An 18,383-nucleotide genomic window follows, 5' to 3' on the forward strand; every position below is an offset into this window, starting at 1 on the left:
GCTTCATGGGCATCACCTTATTATCAAACATATTTTTAAATGCAAGGACACAGCTCCTAACAACACATTAGAGGTGGAGCGCCTCACATGACTACCGCCCACACGGACGGCAATATAAATTCAAATAAGATATTATTTAGAAGAAGTTGAGCATCAATGGCGGCGTGGGTGAACACATCCCTCACTACGTTAAACAGAAAGTTAACGACCCCCGAATATTGTAATCAAAAAATGGTGTGCCCATTTCAGAAGTAAAATGCATCCCGTACACAAGGATATTTAAAGCATCCAGCATATGAAGAAAATATTGCATGCGCAAAAAGTTGGGACGCAAAATGATAAAAATCGTTTATACAAGCCTGCTATGAAAACACAAAATGAATTATGTAAACATTATTATCCATTTACAACAACAAAACATACATACATCAATGTCATGAAGGATATTGGCTGGCACTCTCAACACTTTCCAGGTCAATCAAGTGCAGAGTGCAGCGTCGTCCCTCAACATAGGAAAAGTTTGAAGATGAAGCAACCGTTGCAACAGTAGCTCCTCCAGGTGAAAAGAGACTTCCACCCCTTTCCAATGATGTCACACTGCTGGAAGTATTCCTCGTTCCAAAATCCATAACACAACCCACCTTTGCAGCAATCCGACGGGTAACACAGCGACAACTGGCTTCATTCCAAGCATCCACCCCTGGGGGCTTCTTAACATGCCAACGCTCACAAAATGTTGCAAGCATCTTCTGTCGCTGGATAACTGGAAATGCGCCAATGAGAGCATCAATGCAACCAGCAACCTGTTGAGCGGTGGCAGTTAAACCACACTCATTAAAGCTCGACTCACTAGCGCTACTACCTGTTCCAACATCTTCTTCATCCTCGATTTCACGTTCCAGCCGTAATGCAGCAAAGTTGCGGCCAGGCACGGCATTCAACTGGTACATTTCCACAGGATCGGGCACACCACGTAGCGGCACATCACCAAGTGCAGTGACATCAATTTGCTCACGCTCCTCAGCTGAAAGTGACAGGTATGTTGAGCCTGTCATCAGCACCTGACCACCATTTGCTACACTCTCTGTCCTTGCTGCCATGTTTGGGGTCCGCCCATAGTAGTCATATCCCTTCGTCACTTCATCGTGTCGGATGTCGCACAACCCGGTGTGGATTCCAACACGTACACGCAGGCCATTCCACAAACGACTGTACACTTTAAGGTCCAACCGCGCAGTTGGCGGTGTGTACTTCTCGTCCTCCTCCGCACGCTGCTGCTCAAACTGCTGGTAAGAATCATCAACTGCATTTGTTCCCCAGTCATGTTGCAAGAAACACAGCTGTAATTCCTGTGCGAGTTGGACGGCAGCGAAAGGACTCTTACTCGCTATCATGAACGAATCCCCAACAGTTTTGACTTCGTAGCACTTATACCTCCCAATCAGTGAACGAATCAAATAGTGATGTGTCGCAACGGCATCGGGCATCAGCTCAGGGTGTGCAGCCCACAACGCAGTGCTGCTCTCAATGTCAGTAAATATTAGTGTCACAGGGTCCGTTGGCTCCTTGGGCGCAAGATTGTTATCACGAGCATTCCGCAGGGTGATGCGTAGGAGCACACCAAGGGCAATAAAAGGTATCAAGCCGGCTATACACCCGATACCTATGCCGGCTATCTGTGACCCTGTGAGACGACTCCCTCCTGAAATGATATACCCCATAGACGGTGTCATGCCGCGTTGCAATATGGGCACACTTGAATTCAGCACACGCGCCATCGACCATACAGAAATGTTTGTGGCTCCAAAGTTTGAGGCACACTCATTTGCCGAAACACTCGTACCAGAAACACATTCCACATCATTGAAGGGTCCAAATCGCATGTCATCCACTTTGATGTTGGACTCCGTGTAAATGCGGTCTGCCAGCAGCTCTGCATTCACTTTCTTCATATTCGGGAGAATCACTTGAAGCAGCCGAGTGGTAACAAAACCTAAGAACGTTAGTGGATCCCAATGCGATTCATTCACAATGCGATGGAAACTCGCAACCACATCTGATTTCGTGTCCTTCTCCGCCCAGTGTGGAAAACTCGTCGCGAATAGGAGCCGCTCTGAGCTAGCAATAGACTCTTTACTCGCATTAAACGCAGCTACAAACTCATCGTAGTACATTGCAAGGTCATTGAATGGAATGAATACACGTGCCCTGCGGTGTGCCTGAAGGTGCCGCGCAACTGCAGCAACGTCAGTGAGAGTGAGTCCAATAGTAAACACATCTCCATCACCCGAGAGATATGACGCTATCGGGTCACCATCACCAAGTGTCTTGCTGGAATCAAGCGGCACACCAAACGTGTCCAATGACTTGTGCAGCAGGCTACTGATCTCCCCTGCTTGCTCACTACGTATGAGTGCATTTACTCCTCTGGAAGAAGTGTTGGAGAGATACACAGCAAGCACATAAAGTTGCTGCGCAAGGACAGGCAGTAAGTGTATTACGTTTCTCCTAAACAATTTCATGCGGGGCCGAAGTGTCATAGGACTGATGAACACTAAATCTTTTCGATCCAGAAGCCCTCCAGGCATGATACCAAATACTGCAGATACATCCCTGTTATCCTGTACTTGCTCAAGGGATTGCGTCACATTCTCTGAAGATACTGTTAGGGGATGGAAAAATATTCTATTGTCAATATTCTCCGCTTCCTTGCCATGAACCTCGGCACCAAGGAACCACTTCCTGCTCGCACGTAATGCAATTTTATTATCTGCGAGAAGCAAAAAGAGGCCACTCAATGGCGCACCCACATGTACATTGGCACTCGAGCACTCTGATACACCCCACGTTAGATGTCCTTCCCACAAAGGCGCTGGTCGGAAGCCATCCATTATACTCTTCATATATACCATACTGCCACCTTGATTGCAATTACACATGGCACCCTGTAATGCAACGGCCTCATTGCACTCACCACCAAAGTCACCAACCACAAGGTCATCAATCACGTAGCGACGCTGCTCGTACAGAGATTCCATGAATGACGTACGGTTCGTCAGCTGTGGAGCGTTATTCAGAGCCTGGAAGAGAACTTCTCCTGCAAGCCACCCATACACCATCATCTCACCTGCGTTGTCGTCCTCAAGGTAGTGATCGGGTTTCGCAAAGCCCTTCCAGTCACTTTTTGTATCCAGGTAGTTGTCCATGTCATGCTGGAAGTGCTGAATCAGTGAGAACCGAATGTCGCTGGCGAGCGGCACTGTTCCAGTTGTGATCAGCTGTCCAGGAGTAAATGTACGATTAGCTAACGCCAATGCCTCACGCCACATGTTGATAAGAGGACCCTGCTGTAGTGAAGTAGAAAGAAGATACGCATTGGCAGTGCGGTTGTCCTGTGCTACCTTCTTGATGAACCACGTGATGCTGCCATCCACCAGGGATGAAAACAGCAATATAGCCTGTGGGCGCGTAGCAACAAATTGTCTCCACCTGGTGTTCAAATCATCCTCAGAGATATTTTGATTCTCACTATCCTTCACAACGAACATTCCACACAACTCGCGACCCATCATTTCCAATATCTGCAGAGTAAACTCATACGGTCCCATACTGGCGGTGCTGCTCTTCACGTGCATCATACCTATTCGTGGGACACGGAGGTAAACAACAGCATAACGAATGAGGGCGAGGAGTTCAGCATTGGGTTCGACACTTATGAAATAAAGGTGAGGGTTCCAACCACGGACCTCACTGGAGTGCGCAACGGGAGCGAGGGCAACAAGATCATTTTCCCTTAGTTTATTTCGGACATTTGCGACACGGTCACTACCCAGGGGCCCGAACACAACTAATAACTTGTCTTTGCTTTGATCCATTCCCTCCTGAATCATGCCATCAACTGTCGCATTGGGTGATGAGGGACGGATGACAGATATTGTCGCATTAGAGCCCGTCTTCCAGCTGTGGGCACTCAGTGATGCGTCAAAGCCGGCATTCAGGGCGTTAATTTCACCTTCGGTATAAGCTGGATTATGCATCATGGATAGCACTTTTACCGTCACATTACCGTTTTCTGCGCACACAGGTGGCATCCACATGAGTAGCAAAGGCAACAAGTGTAGCAGTGATACAGCAGTAATGACAGGTGAGTGCTTGTACTTGCTGTAACGCCTTGCAGGGCTCCTTGCGGTAAGGTTCCGCCTGCAGTTTCCATGAGGGTACACACATCCTCTTCCACCACCTTCCTGCCAGCACATATTTTCGGGAATGTGTGACACTTTTCGTGTGTGAAATCTTATGTCCTAAGGAAGAATATCAAAAGAGGGAAAATAGAAATCAGTAAGATTACACTTCCAGACAGTTGGATACTATAACAAGTTCCCGACAAAACCAAAACAATGCTTAAAAAGCAATGAAGGCACGTCAAGGTAGCGAGAGGCGACTCGTTTATGATGTCACTGTAAATTGCGAGCAAATGATAGAAAGGGACAACCGACACGCTGGTAGCTAATGGTGTCACACAAACAAACACGTATACGTATTTCATGTGTGTCGTTGTTTTCCTTGCTACTGACATTTCATTACGAAATATGGATCTGTCTTCGATGTGGCTTTCGTTTGAGTTGAGGGCAGAACGATAGTCGTAAGTGCCCTGGTGGTGTATTCACTACATTCATGCATTCAGATACCTATTATCCCCTTTGTACCTACCATGGTGATGGGGTTTGAGACTCTCCGTTGCAAGCACATATTTCATGGGAGTAAAGAATTTCTTGCTTACCTAATGGACATCTCTGTCACATTGCTAAAAACATAAGGCGCAACTCGTCATATCGTGGCGGCAGAGCCATGGAATGATCAGGCGTTTGCAGGGTAGATGAGTCATAACTGTCTGTGGCGGAGGCATCCTACAGCGATCTGCAGGTACGAAATGTGTTGGATCGTACCCGATTCCGTGGGTCTAACAGTGCCGCAGCTGTTTGTGTGAGATGGAGCCTGGTTCCATTCTTTGGGTGCCATTTTACGTTAGCAGTGTAAAGCAGCAGAATATCTGTACTGGCATACGGCATCCCCACAACTCATACGTCGGTCAACTAACTTCACGAAACATCCTGACCAATGCGGCAAAACCGTATAAGTAACCGTCGCCGTCTCCCAAACCCACTTCTGCAGAGCAGGCTAACTTACAGTCTGAGACGACGGGATCCGTCCATTATATCCTCGCTGACTACCACGGTGTTGGCACCCAGAGAGCGCAACCGTAACACTTATTTTCGCTACACGCAATCTCCTTACGTCTCTCTTCACCTGCAACAACTGATCCATCGTTGCGAAAGCGCAGCAGAACGAGGCGCATGCGGTGGTCGCAGCGTATGTTCATCGGTGCAGATTACCGGAAAAGGGAAAGCGCTGCCTTCACATGCATAACGTACCTCACTGGATGCTGATCAGCTGTGTCGTCTGTTCGCACATGCCTGTGACACACAAGCAAAAAAAAAAAAAAAACACAGCAACAACGCACATACGCATAGGTTGTGGTTCTCTGCATGTTTCGCATATAATTCTCAACAGCAGATGAATACAACGTTGTCACCAAGAACCGTCTTTTTTTCGTTTTTTCTGTCGCGAGAAGGGAAGCTCATCATCACGTGTCCGCTATCCATTACACATAGCATGGTTTAAATCGCCACTGGAGTGCTGTGACGAGTCCCGTTCTTGTGCGGCAAAAGTGTGATAACAATGCTGTACACTGTGACTCTTGGCATGGCTAGTGAATTGGCCAATATCGTATCCCTAGTGCAACATCAACCCTCCCACATCGCCAAATATAAAATCGGTCGTCGTGTGCAGCGACATACACGCTGTTGAATTCGTAAACATGTGTCAGACTACCAAGGCTGACACAAAACATTTTACAGGAAACCTGTGGGAAGCAAAGTCTCCAACCTAGAAGCATCCCGCAGAGTATATGAGCCTTGCTGTGGCTTCAAACAGAAGAAACCCAACAATTGTGAAGGAGCTGCAACGCTACACTCGCGAGGTATCACTCAATATGGCAACTCCGTCACATCACTCATCTCATTCTTTTTCAGCTCATTTCTTTGCTGCTGTCACTCTCAGCGCTTTGGAATATCAGCAGTAGATCTCTGAAACCCCTAAGGCGCTTGTGGCGAAACACTAACCTCGCTATCCAGTAATGGTTAAAAGGGGGGTTTGTAAGCAAGATCACAAGTCCATATAACCCCAGAAAGAAAAAAAATGATACCATAAAGATATTTCCACGAAAAAAAAAATTTGGTAATATTGGTAGCGTTGAATGGCATGAAGAACACTGGAAGTAGAAACGTGTCATTCCCTCCTGGGGTAAATACAAAACCGGTAAGTCTCTTCCTTTCATCAGTAAGGAATAAGGAGCACTGTTCTAGCTGTGGCAACGGGAAGAAACAAAAATGTCAGGTAAATAGACTCATGTATCGATGCAGCATGGGCTATCAAAAATCGAAGCGTGGAACTGCTCTATCCGAGAAAACATAGTGATACAAATCATCAGATACAACACCAGAAAATAGAGAGGACAAAAAACGGTATGATGTAAGACTCAACATTAGCGTGTACAATGCGGTGACGGTGTACAAGCAACAACCATTAATCTGAGACTAACCCGGGCTTCCCTCCGAAAAGGAAAAAGAACCGAAACCTAAAGTAACGAAAAATGCTCTATTTGACAGTTAAAAGCAGTATCCACGCAGTGTATGGCATCAAAAAAAAAACAATAAAACTTTAGAACAATCCAAATGAAATATCAGGGGGGGAAACGGGAACACCATCATATCGACCAAGCACATATCCTACTGTGGTTCAGTATCAAAAGGAGGTTAATTTCCCAACCGGATATAAGAGTAAACGGAAACAATATGAGGGGCAAGAAAGTGCCTTCAGACCTGTCAGCCCAATACCACAGTTCAATCGATAGGCGACCGCAAATATCACAAAATTCAAAGCGCACCACGACACACAGGCACCTTAAACAATTATAACTAAGAAGTGATACCTGATACCCCCTTTATTTCCATCGTCAGAGAGAGTGAATGAGCATAGGAAGGTCGTGTGATGTAAACGTATGCATGATGTAACGCCATGTTTGAAATACTATCAATACTCCAGAGGGATCATTACGGAATGGAGTTACGGGACAAGCAGCCAAACGATGGTACTGCACGCAAGAGCAGTTATCACACACACGGAGAGAGATGTAGGCGCTCATGCATAAGCACACTATACAGAAGCCAAAGGCCGAAACACACACAAATCCTATTTGACCATTGTGTTTTACTGTACCTTTTAAAAAGTTTATCGACCTTGTGGTGGTGAGCTGAGGGTATCGGAATAAGGTGCTCCTTTACCTTTTAGTGGAAAAACAAATTTCGTATCAATAGTGGCCGCATACACGTTTGGGGACAATATCTCTTTACAGTAACTGCTTCCACAATGTTAGCCTTTATTGTCGGCAACAAAACATTCAATGTATAAGCGCAACAACAAAATAATGTGTCCCTATGACACTATTAGTTCCTTCTTAAGATATCCCTTGTTCGGTATAAGTCATTTAAAATAGTGCCTACACATTGAGACAAACTGCAGCTACGGTCACCAGCCCCCGAGTCACATCTGAAACCATCGGTTGCAAATATTTGTGCTCAGCGAGGAAAGGCCAGTGCCACAGAACCTACAGCACAGTCGTACCTTGTCTCAAACGCACACACTCAGCATATTCACTTTTCAATTGGTTTCTTCTCTTTATCCTCATATTTTAAGAGCAACAATAACAACAAAGAAGCACACTTGCGTTAAAACCATAGAGGAATTTGGCAGTGCAGAAAGCATTGTTTCACTAAGTGTAGAAACCACAGGAACTCGAAGTATCGGAATTAAACATTACCACACAGTCCTGTTAACCACATAGCATCTCCAACAATAGTCCTCTCACTGTTAGTTAGCCGGCATGTCCTGCATTAGTTCCTATCCGCTTTTTCCTTTCTTTTTCCATTTTTGGTCTCTCTCCCAGTGGTGCATCATACATTAAAATTATGTGCGCTGTTGAGTGTATGGTACTTACCTTCAGTCAAAGAAAAAAAAAAAGCGATATGACTTCCTAAGTCAGTAAGTGAGATGCGTATCTGTTTTGTGCTTCTTCCTTTCTTCACTTTTATACATGCCGGTAGCTGCTTGTCGCGAAGAAAAAGAGAGGCAGTAATTTATTGGGATGTCTCTCGGAGTAAAAAAATAATTATAGGCATATGAAGGAGGTAATTAAATTGGGAATATTGCCAACGAGGTAGCAAAGAAAAACGAGCCTCCAACAACAAAACGGCAGGTGCCATCGAGCGACACAAATGGCATCTCAGTAACATCCCGTGAGTGACATTGGGTATTGCCCATCTGTTACCTATCCAATCCACGAAAGGTGATTACTCACTAACTCTCCGTAACTTGTACTCAATTCCCTTACGAGGAGAGAGCAGTGGAGTATCACCTCATGTTACAGGTAGTGTCACGGGAAATTTTTTATGGGCATCGCAAGGCATCGCAATTCGTAGCCTCACCAACATTCTGGTACGGATACCTATATTTGATGAGATTATCTTGAGTAGTTACTTTCCTCAAAATGGGTGTACAACACGCTGCCTCCATGAGTAACACAATTACTAGCGCTAGATCTGCCGCCAGTAAATCACTGCCAAGTTCTAAATTAATATCATTCTTGCTTCATTCACAATCATGGCAGGGACTGGATGTAAATTTTACCATGATGTTTTGTAGCGCTTAGTGCCTCGTAGCGAAAATATGGCTCCAATTGCACACACAGACAGTACCTTTATACCAGCACTAAACGTCTTTACGTACATCGTCCGTCCCTAACCAAATGCTCAAAAAATAATTTGAACCAAGGCTGGCCGATCAGAAGTTTTTAGACAAACTGGGTCATTCACTTTCTAATCATTATTTACAACCTTATTACATTGTCCGTTGGTTTTTGCACCCTTCGGCAGCACCCCCAAAGTGAGTTAGAGCGTATCGATGGCGCAAGCAGATAGTTGTTACCGTCATTGTCATATTTTCTCTCTTTTGTCTTGATCGAGACAAACGAGTATTGTTTACGTTCCGCAAATACCCTGCAGCACACGACACGAATAGCCGATCCGCTACCGCACCAAAGGTGATGAGCAATGTTTTATAGTTACGATGGGAAGCCATCTTTTTGACATACTGGGAAAATAATAGACTGGCATCTTATGAGCCGGATAAAAATGGCTCGCTAGCTAAGACAGCACTCCACGTTGAACGCATACATCCCTCACGCGGGTGTGTGTGCCGATGGCGAGCTCCACATTGCTACGAAAATAACGGTATGGTCACGAATATTCCTTTATCATGTCCAGAGCAGAGGAAAGTTGACACTCAGAGCTATTCGAGGCGGGCACCAAACAAAATCCAGCGTCCATGCCTAACCTCCCCTAAAACAGCGCAAATCAACCACAGTAACCGCACACAGTACCACCGGTACATTCAATGGAAGGAGCGCTCTTTGATATTACCTCCGCGCACTCGCCCCAGCCGACGCTGCCAGTGAGCGGCCGTACCATCGATGCCGTGGCGTTCCGCCTTCACATGGACACTCAACGAAGGGGAAATTTTGCACACTCTTCGGTGCTCACACCCGCACGCCGGAGGCGGACAAGCCGGAAAGAAAAACACTTGAGAAAGCCGAGGCCGACGGAACATTCCAGTTGGTAAGGCCGATTCTGAGGGGGCACCAACTCGCGCGCCTCCCGACAAAATGCATGGAGCGACCTTCCCTTACCAAACAGAAGCAGCGCGATCACGAAGACAAAATGAAAAAGCAATTCCGCAACCCAGGCATAAGGTCCAAAGAAACTTCCCCGCATTTACTACAATGACAGACCCAAAAGGCACTACGCAAAGAATGTGGGGCGGAAAATACCGTGAGGGGCAGATCATCGCTTCACGGGCTGTGGGCGCATTTTTCACGTAGGTTCTTGAAACTGGAAGACTTAGATCTGATCGCGGAACTGTGAAACCTTTTCCCGACCGAACGGACGACTCCAAACAGAGAGAGAGAGAGCAAAGGACAACTTTTAACTGAAGCTGCAATGTCTAAAGTTGCAATCGGACTAAGTCGAGGCACCGGAGATAGAGCTGAGAGAGGTTCGAATAATTGTGGCAGGATGGTGACCGTGGCGCCGAGGCACAAGAGCCAAATGCTGGTAAAAGGGTGTTAAGCGAGGGAAACTTTGGTGAGGCTGTGCTACACGTGCCGCAGGGTCGCATCGCCGTTCATACGAGATGGTGTCACTTAACTCTGTGGCTGCGTGAATTGTGAAACAGCAATGTTACATGCACATGCGCCTATCAAGAATACGCAGCAGTGGTTTACATGTGGTGGGTCGATGCGTTAAACTCCCTGAGTATTCTCCTCATTTTATACAAGCGAAACTGAATGAACCCGCGTAGGGGATACCATGCCGACCTCTGATGAAGGGGCGCCTGAGTTTGATGGTAAATCGTCTGATCGGGGCCACGCTACGGGGAAACGAACTGAGCGCACTTGTTACAACCCCAAAGGTTGAATATAAATCCTGATATTGAGTATAGATGACCCTTTCTTTAAACGGTCGTAACATCCAATGAAAGGATTACCCACGCTCGTAGTCGATTTTGTCTTTCAAAAAATGAAATGTAAACTTCAAAGGGAAGTTCGCCCTCATTGTCAGGCTCTGCCAGGGATCAGCCTGTGGTTCAAAACATTTGACCATGACCTTCTGGTGTGTGACAATTCGTGCTCCGTCTACTGAAACTTTGTGAACTGAGGGGGTGGAATTTTTTCTTGGTGCGTTTCAGGAACAATATGTATTGCATTGACTTTGGTTAGTGCATGCTTATTCTTCGGAACATGAATTAGTATTATTGTTATGTTTTGTTGAAAGATGACAAATGGATGAAGATATTCTAGTGCCGTAATTGCTTGTTAAATTTCAGTGTGAGTATGATGTAAATGAAATATGGGCACAATTTCCCCTCTGAGACATTGTAGAATACCACAGGGATGGTAGTCACATCGAAGTCATTGCTGTTCGCCTTAAGTGCATGTACAGCATTAGGTACCGCCAGCTTACTAGTCTGTGTAACAGGGGGCTCTCATTGTCGTCCTTGAACTTATGCATGCTAGTGTTGAAGGAACTTTGTGACATAACGTCTTTGTATGTGTGCGATAACATTAATTGAAGATAGCACGGATACCCGAGATGTCAATGTCGATACGAAACAAGAAATGCGAGATCAACTTTCTTTACTGTGAATGACAGGTTGCCACTATGGGGAACACAGCGCAAGTGGTAAGCGAACCATTGAGTCTGTGTATGTGAAATGATAGACACTTTAACAGCAGTCGCAGTTTTCTTATATTGGAGTGAGTGAACGACATAGTGTGATAAGGAAGTAATCGACATGAAAAATATAAGAAGGAAACAGTCCTGACCTGTTTGCAGCAGTACTTGCTTCTGTTAACGCAGCTGTAGGTTTTTGATGGGAATGGTTTGTGTAAAAAACCTTTCTGTTTCTATGTTCATTGTCTATCCTCTACAATGTTGAATATTGCTATCTTCTTTTAGTTATTAGGTTCTAAGGTGGTAGTGAGTGGTAATATATGGATACACTGAATTGCTGGTACCTACTGGTTCGGTGCAGTATATACAGTCATACGTTTGTCACTAGTCCACCATCACGGTTGATACATTTTGCACAATAAAACAAAGAAACACATTGGCGTTGATATGTTTGCTTGTTTATTCAAACTTTGCGAATATATTTAAGGCTTTGTATGTGCTTATCCCTTCCATATTTATCAGCTGCTATTGTTTTCCCCATCTGACCATGAGTCCGTCGGATATATCACTAATTACTGTGAGTTGGCGCAATCAGTATTTCTCAGGGTTAGTTCCCTCACATCTGGCACCGTCTGTATGACACATATTTGTTTATCCGTGCGTTCACCCTCTTGACCATAATTTACACATGAAAAGAGTCCATTGAAGTACTCTTCGTGAGCCCTGTATTGATTTCTGTGCTGTCAGTGTATTTATGAAGTGTGATGACTTCATTGACAGTTCATTTTCTCTGCACTGTAATGAATGTGTGAGTCTTCTCTGATGTAACTCCGTTATAAGAAGCAATTGCTCTCAAGAACATTACCTGACAATCTCACTCCATGCAGTGACTATTGTGTATCATTGCTGAATTTGGTTTAATTTCGTTCTCTCGTTAGAAATAAACTCACAGGGAGGGAGAAGATAAATTAAAAGGTAAATTACACAGCTAAAATGGCGTTTCACTGGAACGATATGATTCACTAGCATTGAATATTATGTTTGGAAATAGGAAGGCAATCCATACGATAAGGGAGTATCCCTACACAAACACATTTCGCTGCAGCACACGGGGCTTCAAGCTATATCTTTTTCTTCTTGTGGTCAATCCACGCAATTGTGTGCAGCAGATGTGATCTTTCACCTCCAACACCGGAAGCGAATGCACATGATCTGTATGATTATGCGGTATCTAACTCATTTAAGGTTGGAGAAAATGGGAGACACTGCTACCTGTGTCGAACAGAATAGCAGGTGCCAGCACTATGGACAGCTCATGAAACTTTAAAGATAAAGAGACTTCAATAGCCTACAATATATTGTGGTATACAAGATGCCAACGCTAATGCTTCACATTGTGTGCATGCCTGTACTCCACTGCAAGTGTGCGATGTGTCCAAGTGTTCTTGTCCCTCTGCTCAAGGGAACTGACGTTAAACATGTGAATAACCACTGATTATGTTTATTTCTTAGCGGTCATTGAGCCGATATTGTTATCTGTAGTTGTGTTCCATCCCTTCTTTGCCATTGTTGTTACCTTCTAAACAATAGCGCTATTTGTGTCACGGTAATGATAACAGCAATTTCGTAATTGCTGATTTAGTTTGTTTCTACTCATATACTATTCGATGTTAAGATAACATTGCGAGTAATGTGTTAGTGTCAAACACAGAAGCTACCAACCTATTCAAATATTCAAACGCAGATACGTGTGTCCATCTGAAATAGTGTTTGTTCGTCATCTAAATGGAGCGCACACTCATTTGTTTTCGTTTATTTTTATTATTTCTTCGTTCATATCGTGTACTATAGCGTAAGAGTGTGCACAAATGTGTCACCATTAGTTTGCTGACATTTCGCCCGTAATCCCTTCTTATGGCATAGGTGTCACATGTTTTATTCGCGTCTTTCACATTGTGAGCCCTTTTTAATTCACAAACGATGAATTGCACATCGGTGGAAAAGGCTGGTAAAGCGTGGTATATGTACAAATATTGTCCCATATTACACGTAATAACAAATGATAAGTGAGCGCATGTCTTGTGACAATCATGTGGTGGCTGCTGCAGATGGGGAGCCAACAGCAGAGAATCAAATGAAAGCAAGTGTCCTCTACAAAATGGAGGACAGATGAAAAGGGTTATGTGGTTAAGGGGATTCAACAAAATAAACTAAAAGGGTCAACTATACATGAGCAAATGCAGCCACACAAACACACATGGAGCAAGCGATAACTACATCAATGCCGGATCCATATTTCGTAATGAAATGTCAGTAGCAAAGAAAACAACGACACACATGAAATACATATACGTGTTTGTGTGACACCATTACCTACCAGCGTGTCGGTTGTCCCTTTCTATCATTTGCTCGCAATTTACAGTGACATCATAAACGAGTCGCCTCTTGCTACCTTGACGTGCCTTCATTGCTTTTTAAGCATTGTTTTGGTTTTGTCGGGAACTTGTTATAGTATCCAACTGTCTGGAAGTGTAATCTTACTGATTTCTATTTTACCTCTTTTGATATTCTTCCTTAGGACATAAGATTTCACACACGAAAAGTGTCACACATTACCGAAAATATGAGCTGGCAGGAAGGTGGTGGAAGAGGATGTGTGTACCCTCATGGAAACTGCAGGCGGAACCTTACCGCAAGGAGCCCTGCAAGGCGTTACAGCAAGTACAAGCACTCACCTGTCATTACTGCTGTATCACTGCTACACTTGTTGCCTTTGCTACTCATGTGGATGCCACCTGTGTGCGCGGAAGCGAGTACTGTGACGGTAAATGTGCTATCCATGATGCATAATCCAGCTTATACCGAAGGTGAAATTAACGCCATTAATGCCGGCTTTGACGCATCACTGAGTGCCCACAGCCGGAAGACGGGCTCTAATGCGACAATATCTGTCATCCGTCACCCATCACCCAATGCGACAGTTGAGGAGATATTTCAGCATGGAATGAAACAAAGTGAAGGGAAGTTATTAGTTGTATTCGGGCCCCTGGGTAGTGACCGTGTCGCAAATGTCCGTGATAAACTGAAGGAACATGATCTTGTTGCCCTCGCTCCCGTTGCGCACTCCAGTGAGGTCCGTGGTTGGAACCCTCACCTCTATTTCATAAGTGTCGAACCCAATGCTGAACTCCTCGCCCTCATTCGTTATGCTGTTGTTTACCTCCGTGTCCCACGAATAGGTATGATGCACGTGAAGAGCAGCACCGCCAGTATGGGACCGTATGAGTTTACTGTGCAGATATTGGAAATGATGGGTCGCGAGCTGTGTGGAATGTTCGTTGTGAAGGATAGTGAGAATCAAAATATCTCTGAGGATGATTTGAACGTCAGGTGGAGACAATTTGTTGCTACGCGCCCACAGGCTATATTGCTGTTTTCATCCCTGGGTAATACAGCAAAGTGGTTCATCAAGAAGGTAGCACAGGACAACCGCACTGCCAATGCGTATCTTCTTTCTACTTCACTACAGCAAAATTTTTTGATCAAGATGTGGCGTGAGGCATTGGCGTTAGCTAATCGTACATTCACTCCTGGACAGCTAATCACAACTGGAACAGTGCCGCTCGCCAGCGACATTCGGTTCTCACTGATTCAGCACTTCCAGCATGACATGGACATCTACCTCAGGACAAACAATGACTGGAAGGGCTTTGCGAAACCCGATCACTACCTTGAGGACGACGGTTTAGGTGAGATGATGGTGTATGGGTGGCTTGCGGGAGAAGTTCTCTTCGAAGCTCTGAATAACGCTCCACAGCTGACGAACCGTAAATCATTCAGGGAATCTCTGTACAAGCAGCGTCGCTACGTGATTGATGACCTTGTGGTTGGTGACTTTGGTGGTGAGTGCAATGAGGCCGTTGCATTACAGGGTGCCATGTGTGAATGCAATCAAGGTGGCAGTATGGTATATATGAAGAGTATAATGGATGGCTTCCGACCAGCGCCTTTGTGGGAAGGACATCTAACGTGGGGTGTATCAGAGTGCTCGAGTGCCAATGTACATGTGGGTGCGCCATTGAGTGGCCTCTTTTTGCTTCTCGCAGATAATGAAATTGCATTACGTGCGAGCAGGAAGTGGTTTCTTGGTGCCGAGGTTCATGGCAAGGAAGCGGAGAATATTGACAATAGAATATTTTTCCATCCCCTAACAGTATCTTCAGAGAATGTGACGCAATCCCTTGAGCAAGTACAGGACAACAGGGATGTATCTGCAGTATTTGGTATCATGCCTGGAGGGCTTCTGGATCGAAAAGATTTAGTGTTCATCAGTCCTATGACACTTCGACCCCGCATGAAATTGTTTAGGAGAAACGTAATACACTTACTGCCTGTCCTTGCGCAGCAACTTTATGTGCTTGCTGTGTATCTCTCCAACACTTCTTCCAGAGGAGTAAATGCACTCATACGTAGTGAGCAAGCAGGGGAGATCAGTAGCCTGCTGTACAAGTCATTGGACACGTTTGGTGTGCCGCTTGATTCCAGCAAGACACTTGGTGATGGTGACCCGATATCGTCATATCTCTCGGGTGATGGAGATGTGTTTACTATTGGACTCACTCTCACTGACGTTGCTGCAGTTGCGCGGCACCTTCAGGCACACCGCAGGGCACGTGTATTCATTCCATTCAATGACCTTGCAATGTACTACGATGAGTTTGTAGCTGCGTTTAATGCGAGTAAAGAGTCTATTGCTAGCTCAGAGCGGCTCCTATTCGCGACGAGTTTTCCACACTGGGCGGAGAAGGACACGAAATCAGATGTGGTTGCGAGTTTCCATCGCATTGTGAATGAATCGCATTGGGATCCACTAACGTTCTTAGGTTTTGTTACCACTCGGCTGCTTCAAGTGATTCTCCCGAATATGAAGAAAGTGAATGCAGAGCTGCTGGCAGACCGCATTTACACGGAGTCCAACATCAAAGTGGATGACATGCGATTTGGACCCTTCAATGATGTGGAATGTGTTTCTGGTACGAGTGTTTCGGCAAATGAGTGTGCCTCAAACTTTGGAGCCACAAACATTTCTGTATGGTCGATGGCGCGTGTGCTGAATTCAAGTGTGCCCATATTGCAACGCGGCATGACACCGTCTATGGGGTTTTCCATTGCAGGAGGGAGTCGTCTCACAGGGTCACAGATAGCCGGCATAGGTATCGGGTGTATAGCCGGCTTGATACCTTTTATTGCCCTTGGTGTGCTCCTACGCATCACCCTGCGGAATGCTCGTGATAACAATCTTGCGCCCAAGGAGCCAACGGACCCTGTGACACTAATATTTACTGACATTGAGAGCAGCACTGCGTTGTGGGCTGCACACCCTGAGCTGATGCCCGATGCCGTTGCGACACATCACTATTTGATTCGTTCACTGATTGCGAGGTATAAGTGCTACGAAGTCAAAACTGTAGGGGATTCGTTCATGATAGCGAGTAAGAGTCCTTTCGCTGCCGTCCAACTCGCACAGGAATTACAGCTGTGTTTCTTGCAACATGACTGGGGAACAAATGCAGTTGATGATTCTTACCAGCAGTTTGAGCAGCAGCGTGCGGAGGAGGACGAGAAGTACACACCGCCAACTGCGCGGTTGGACCTTAAAGTGTACAGTCGTTTGTGGAATGGCCTGCGTGTACGTGTTGGAATCCACACCGGGTTGTGCGATATCCGACACGATGAAGTGACGAAGGGATATGACTACTATGGGCGGACTCCAAACATGGCAGCAAGGACAGAGAGTGTAGCAAATGGTGGTCAGGTGCTGATAACAGGCTCAACATACCTGTCACTGTCAGCTGAGGAGCGTGAGCAAATTGATGTCACTGCACTTGGTGGTGTGCCGCTACGTGGTGTGCCCGATCCTGTGGAAATGTACCAGTTGAATGCCGTGCCTGGCCGCAACTTTGCTGCATTACGGCTGGAACGTGAAATCGAGGATGAAGAAGATGTTGGAACAGGTAGTAGCGCTAGTGAGTCGAGCTTTAATGAGTGTGGTTTAACTGCCACCGCCCAACAGGTTGCTGGTTGCATTGATGCTCTCATTGGCGCATTTCCAGTTATCCAGCGACAGAAGATGCTTGCAACATTTTGTGAGCGTTGGCATGTTAAGAAGCCCCCAGGGGTGGATGCTTGGAATGAAGCCAGTTGTCGCTGTGTTACCCGTCGGATTGCTGCAAAGGTGGGCCGTGTTATGGATTTTGGAACGAGGAGCTCCTCCAGCAGTGTGACATCATTGGAAAGGGGTGGAAGTCTCTTTTCACCTGGAGGAGCTACTGTTGCAACGGTTGCTTCATCTTCAAACTTTTCCTATGTTGAGGGGCGACGCTGCACTCTGCACTTGATTGACCTGGAAAGTGTTGAGAGTGCCAGCCAATATCCTTCATGACATTGATGTATGTTTTGTTGTTGTAAATGGATAATAATGTTTATATAATTTAAATTATTTTTAGATTAGTCTTGTATAAGGCATTTTTAACTCTTTGCTCCCCAACTTTTTGCGCATGCAATATTTCCCTCATATGTTGGGTGTTTAAATATTTTTATGCACAGGGATGCATTTTATTTCTGAAATGGGCACACCATTTTTTGATTGTAATATATGAAAGTCGTTAATTTTCTGTTTAACGTAGTGAGGGATGTGTGCATCCACGCCACCATTAATGCTTAAATTTTCGTAAATAATATCTTATTTAAATTTAAATTGCCGTCCGTGTGGGCCGTTGTCAAGTGAGGCGCTCCACCTCTAATGTGTTGTTAGGAGCTGTGTCCCTGCATTTAAAAATGTGTTTGATAATAAGGTGATGCCCATGAAGCGGAGGCTATAGCGAAGTAAAAGTGACCTCCTGTGCTTATCCCTCGCGTCTACCCTAATCTTTTTTTTTCATTCGGAGATGCTGGCTTGTAAGAGGTATCTCTTAATCA

The 18,383-nt window shown here is 45.4% G+C and overlaps 2 protein-coding genes across 2 annotated transcripts, besides 3 other annotated features; one reads left to right on the forward strand and one right to left on the reverse strand.

The window, feature by feature from the left end:
* Positions 1-18,383: part of a sequence feature (sequence corresponds to BAC RPCI93-28F21) that runs on past both edges of the window.
* On the reverse strand, positions 435-4,256 carry Tb927.6.300 (receptor-type adenylate cyclase GRESAG 4, putative; the record flags this gene model as incomplete). The annotated part of the gene is made up of 1 exon (XM_840064.1): positions 435-4,256. One exon carries the CDS (start codon positions 4,254-4,256, stop codon positions 435-437), a length of 3,822 nt encoding a protein of 1,273 aa, XP_845157.1.
* Tb927.6.310 (receptor-type adenylate cyclase GRESAG 4, putative) lies at positions 14,029-17,847 on the forward strand (the record flags this gene model as incomplete). The annotated part of the gene is made up of 1 exon (XM_840065.1): positions 14,029-17,847. One exon carries the CDS (start codon positions 14,029-14,031, stop codon positions 17,845-17,847), a length of 3,819 nt encoding a protein of 1,272 aa, XP_845158.1.
* Positions 17,878-17,910: a sequence feature (AT_rich).
* Positions 18,137-18,164: a sequence feature (AT_rich).

Source organism: Trypanosoma brucei, chromosome 6, assembly GCF_000002445.2.
Source record: "Trypanosoma brucei brucei TREU927 chromosome 6, complete sequence".
Classification (NCBI taxonomy): Eukaryota; Euglenozoa; class Kinetoplastea; order Trypanosomatida; family Trypanosomatidae; genus Trypanosoma; species Trypanosoma brucei.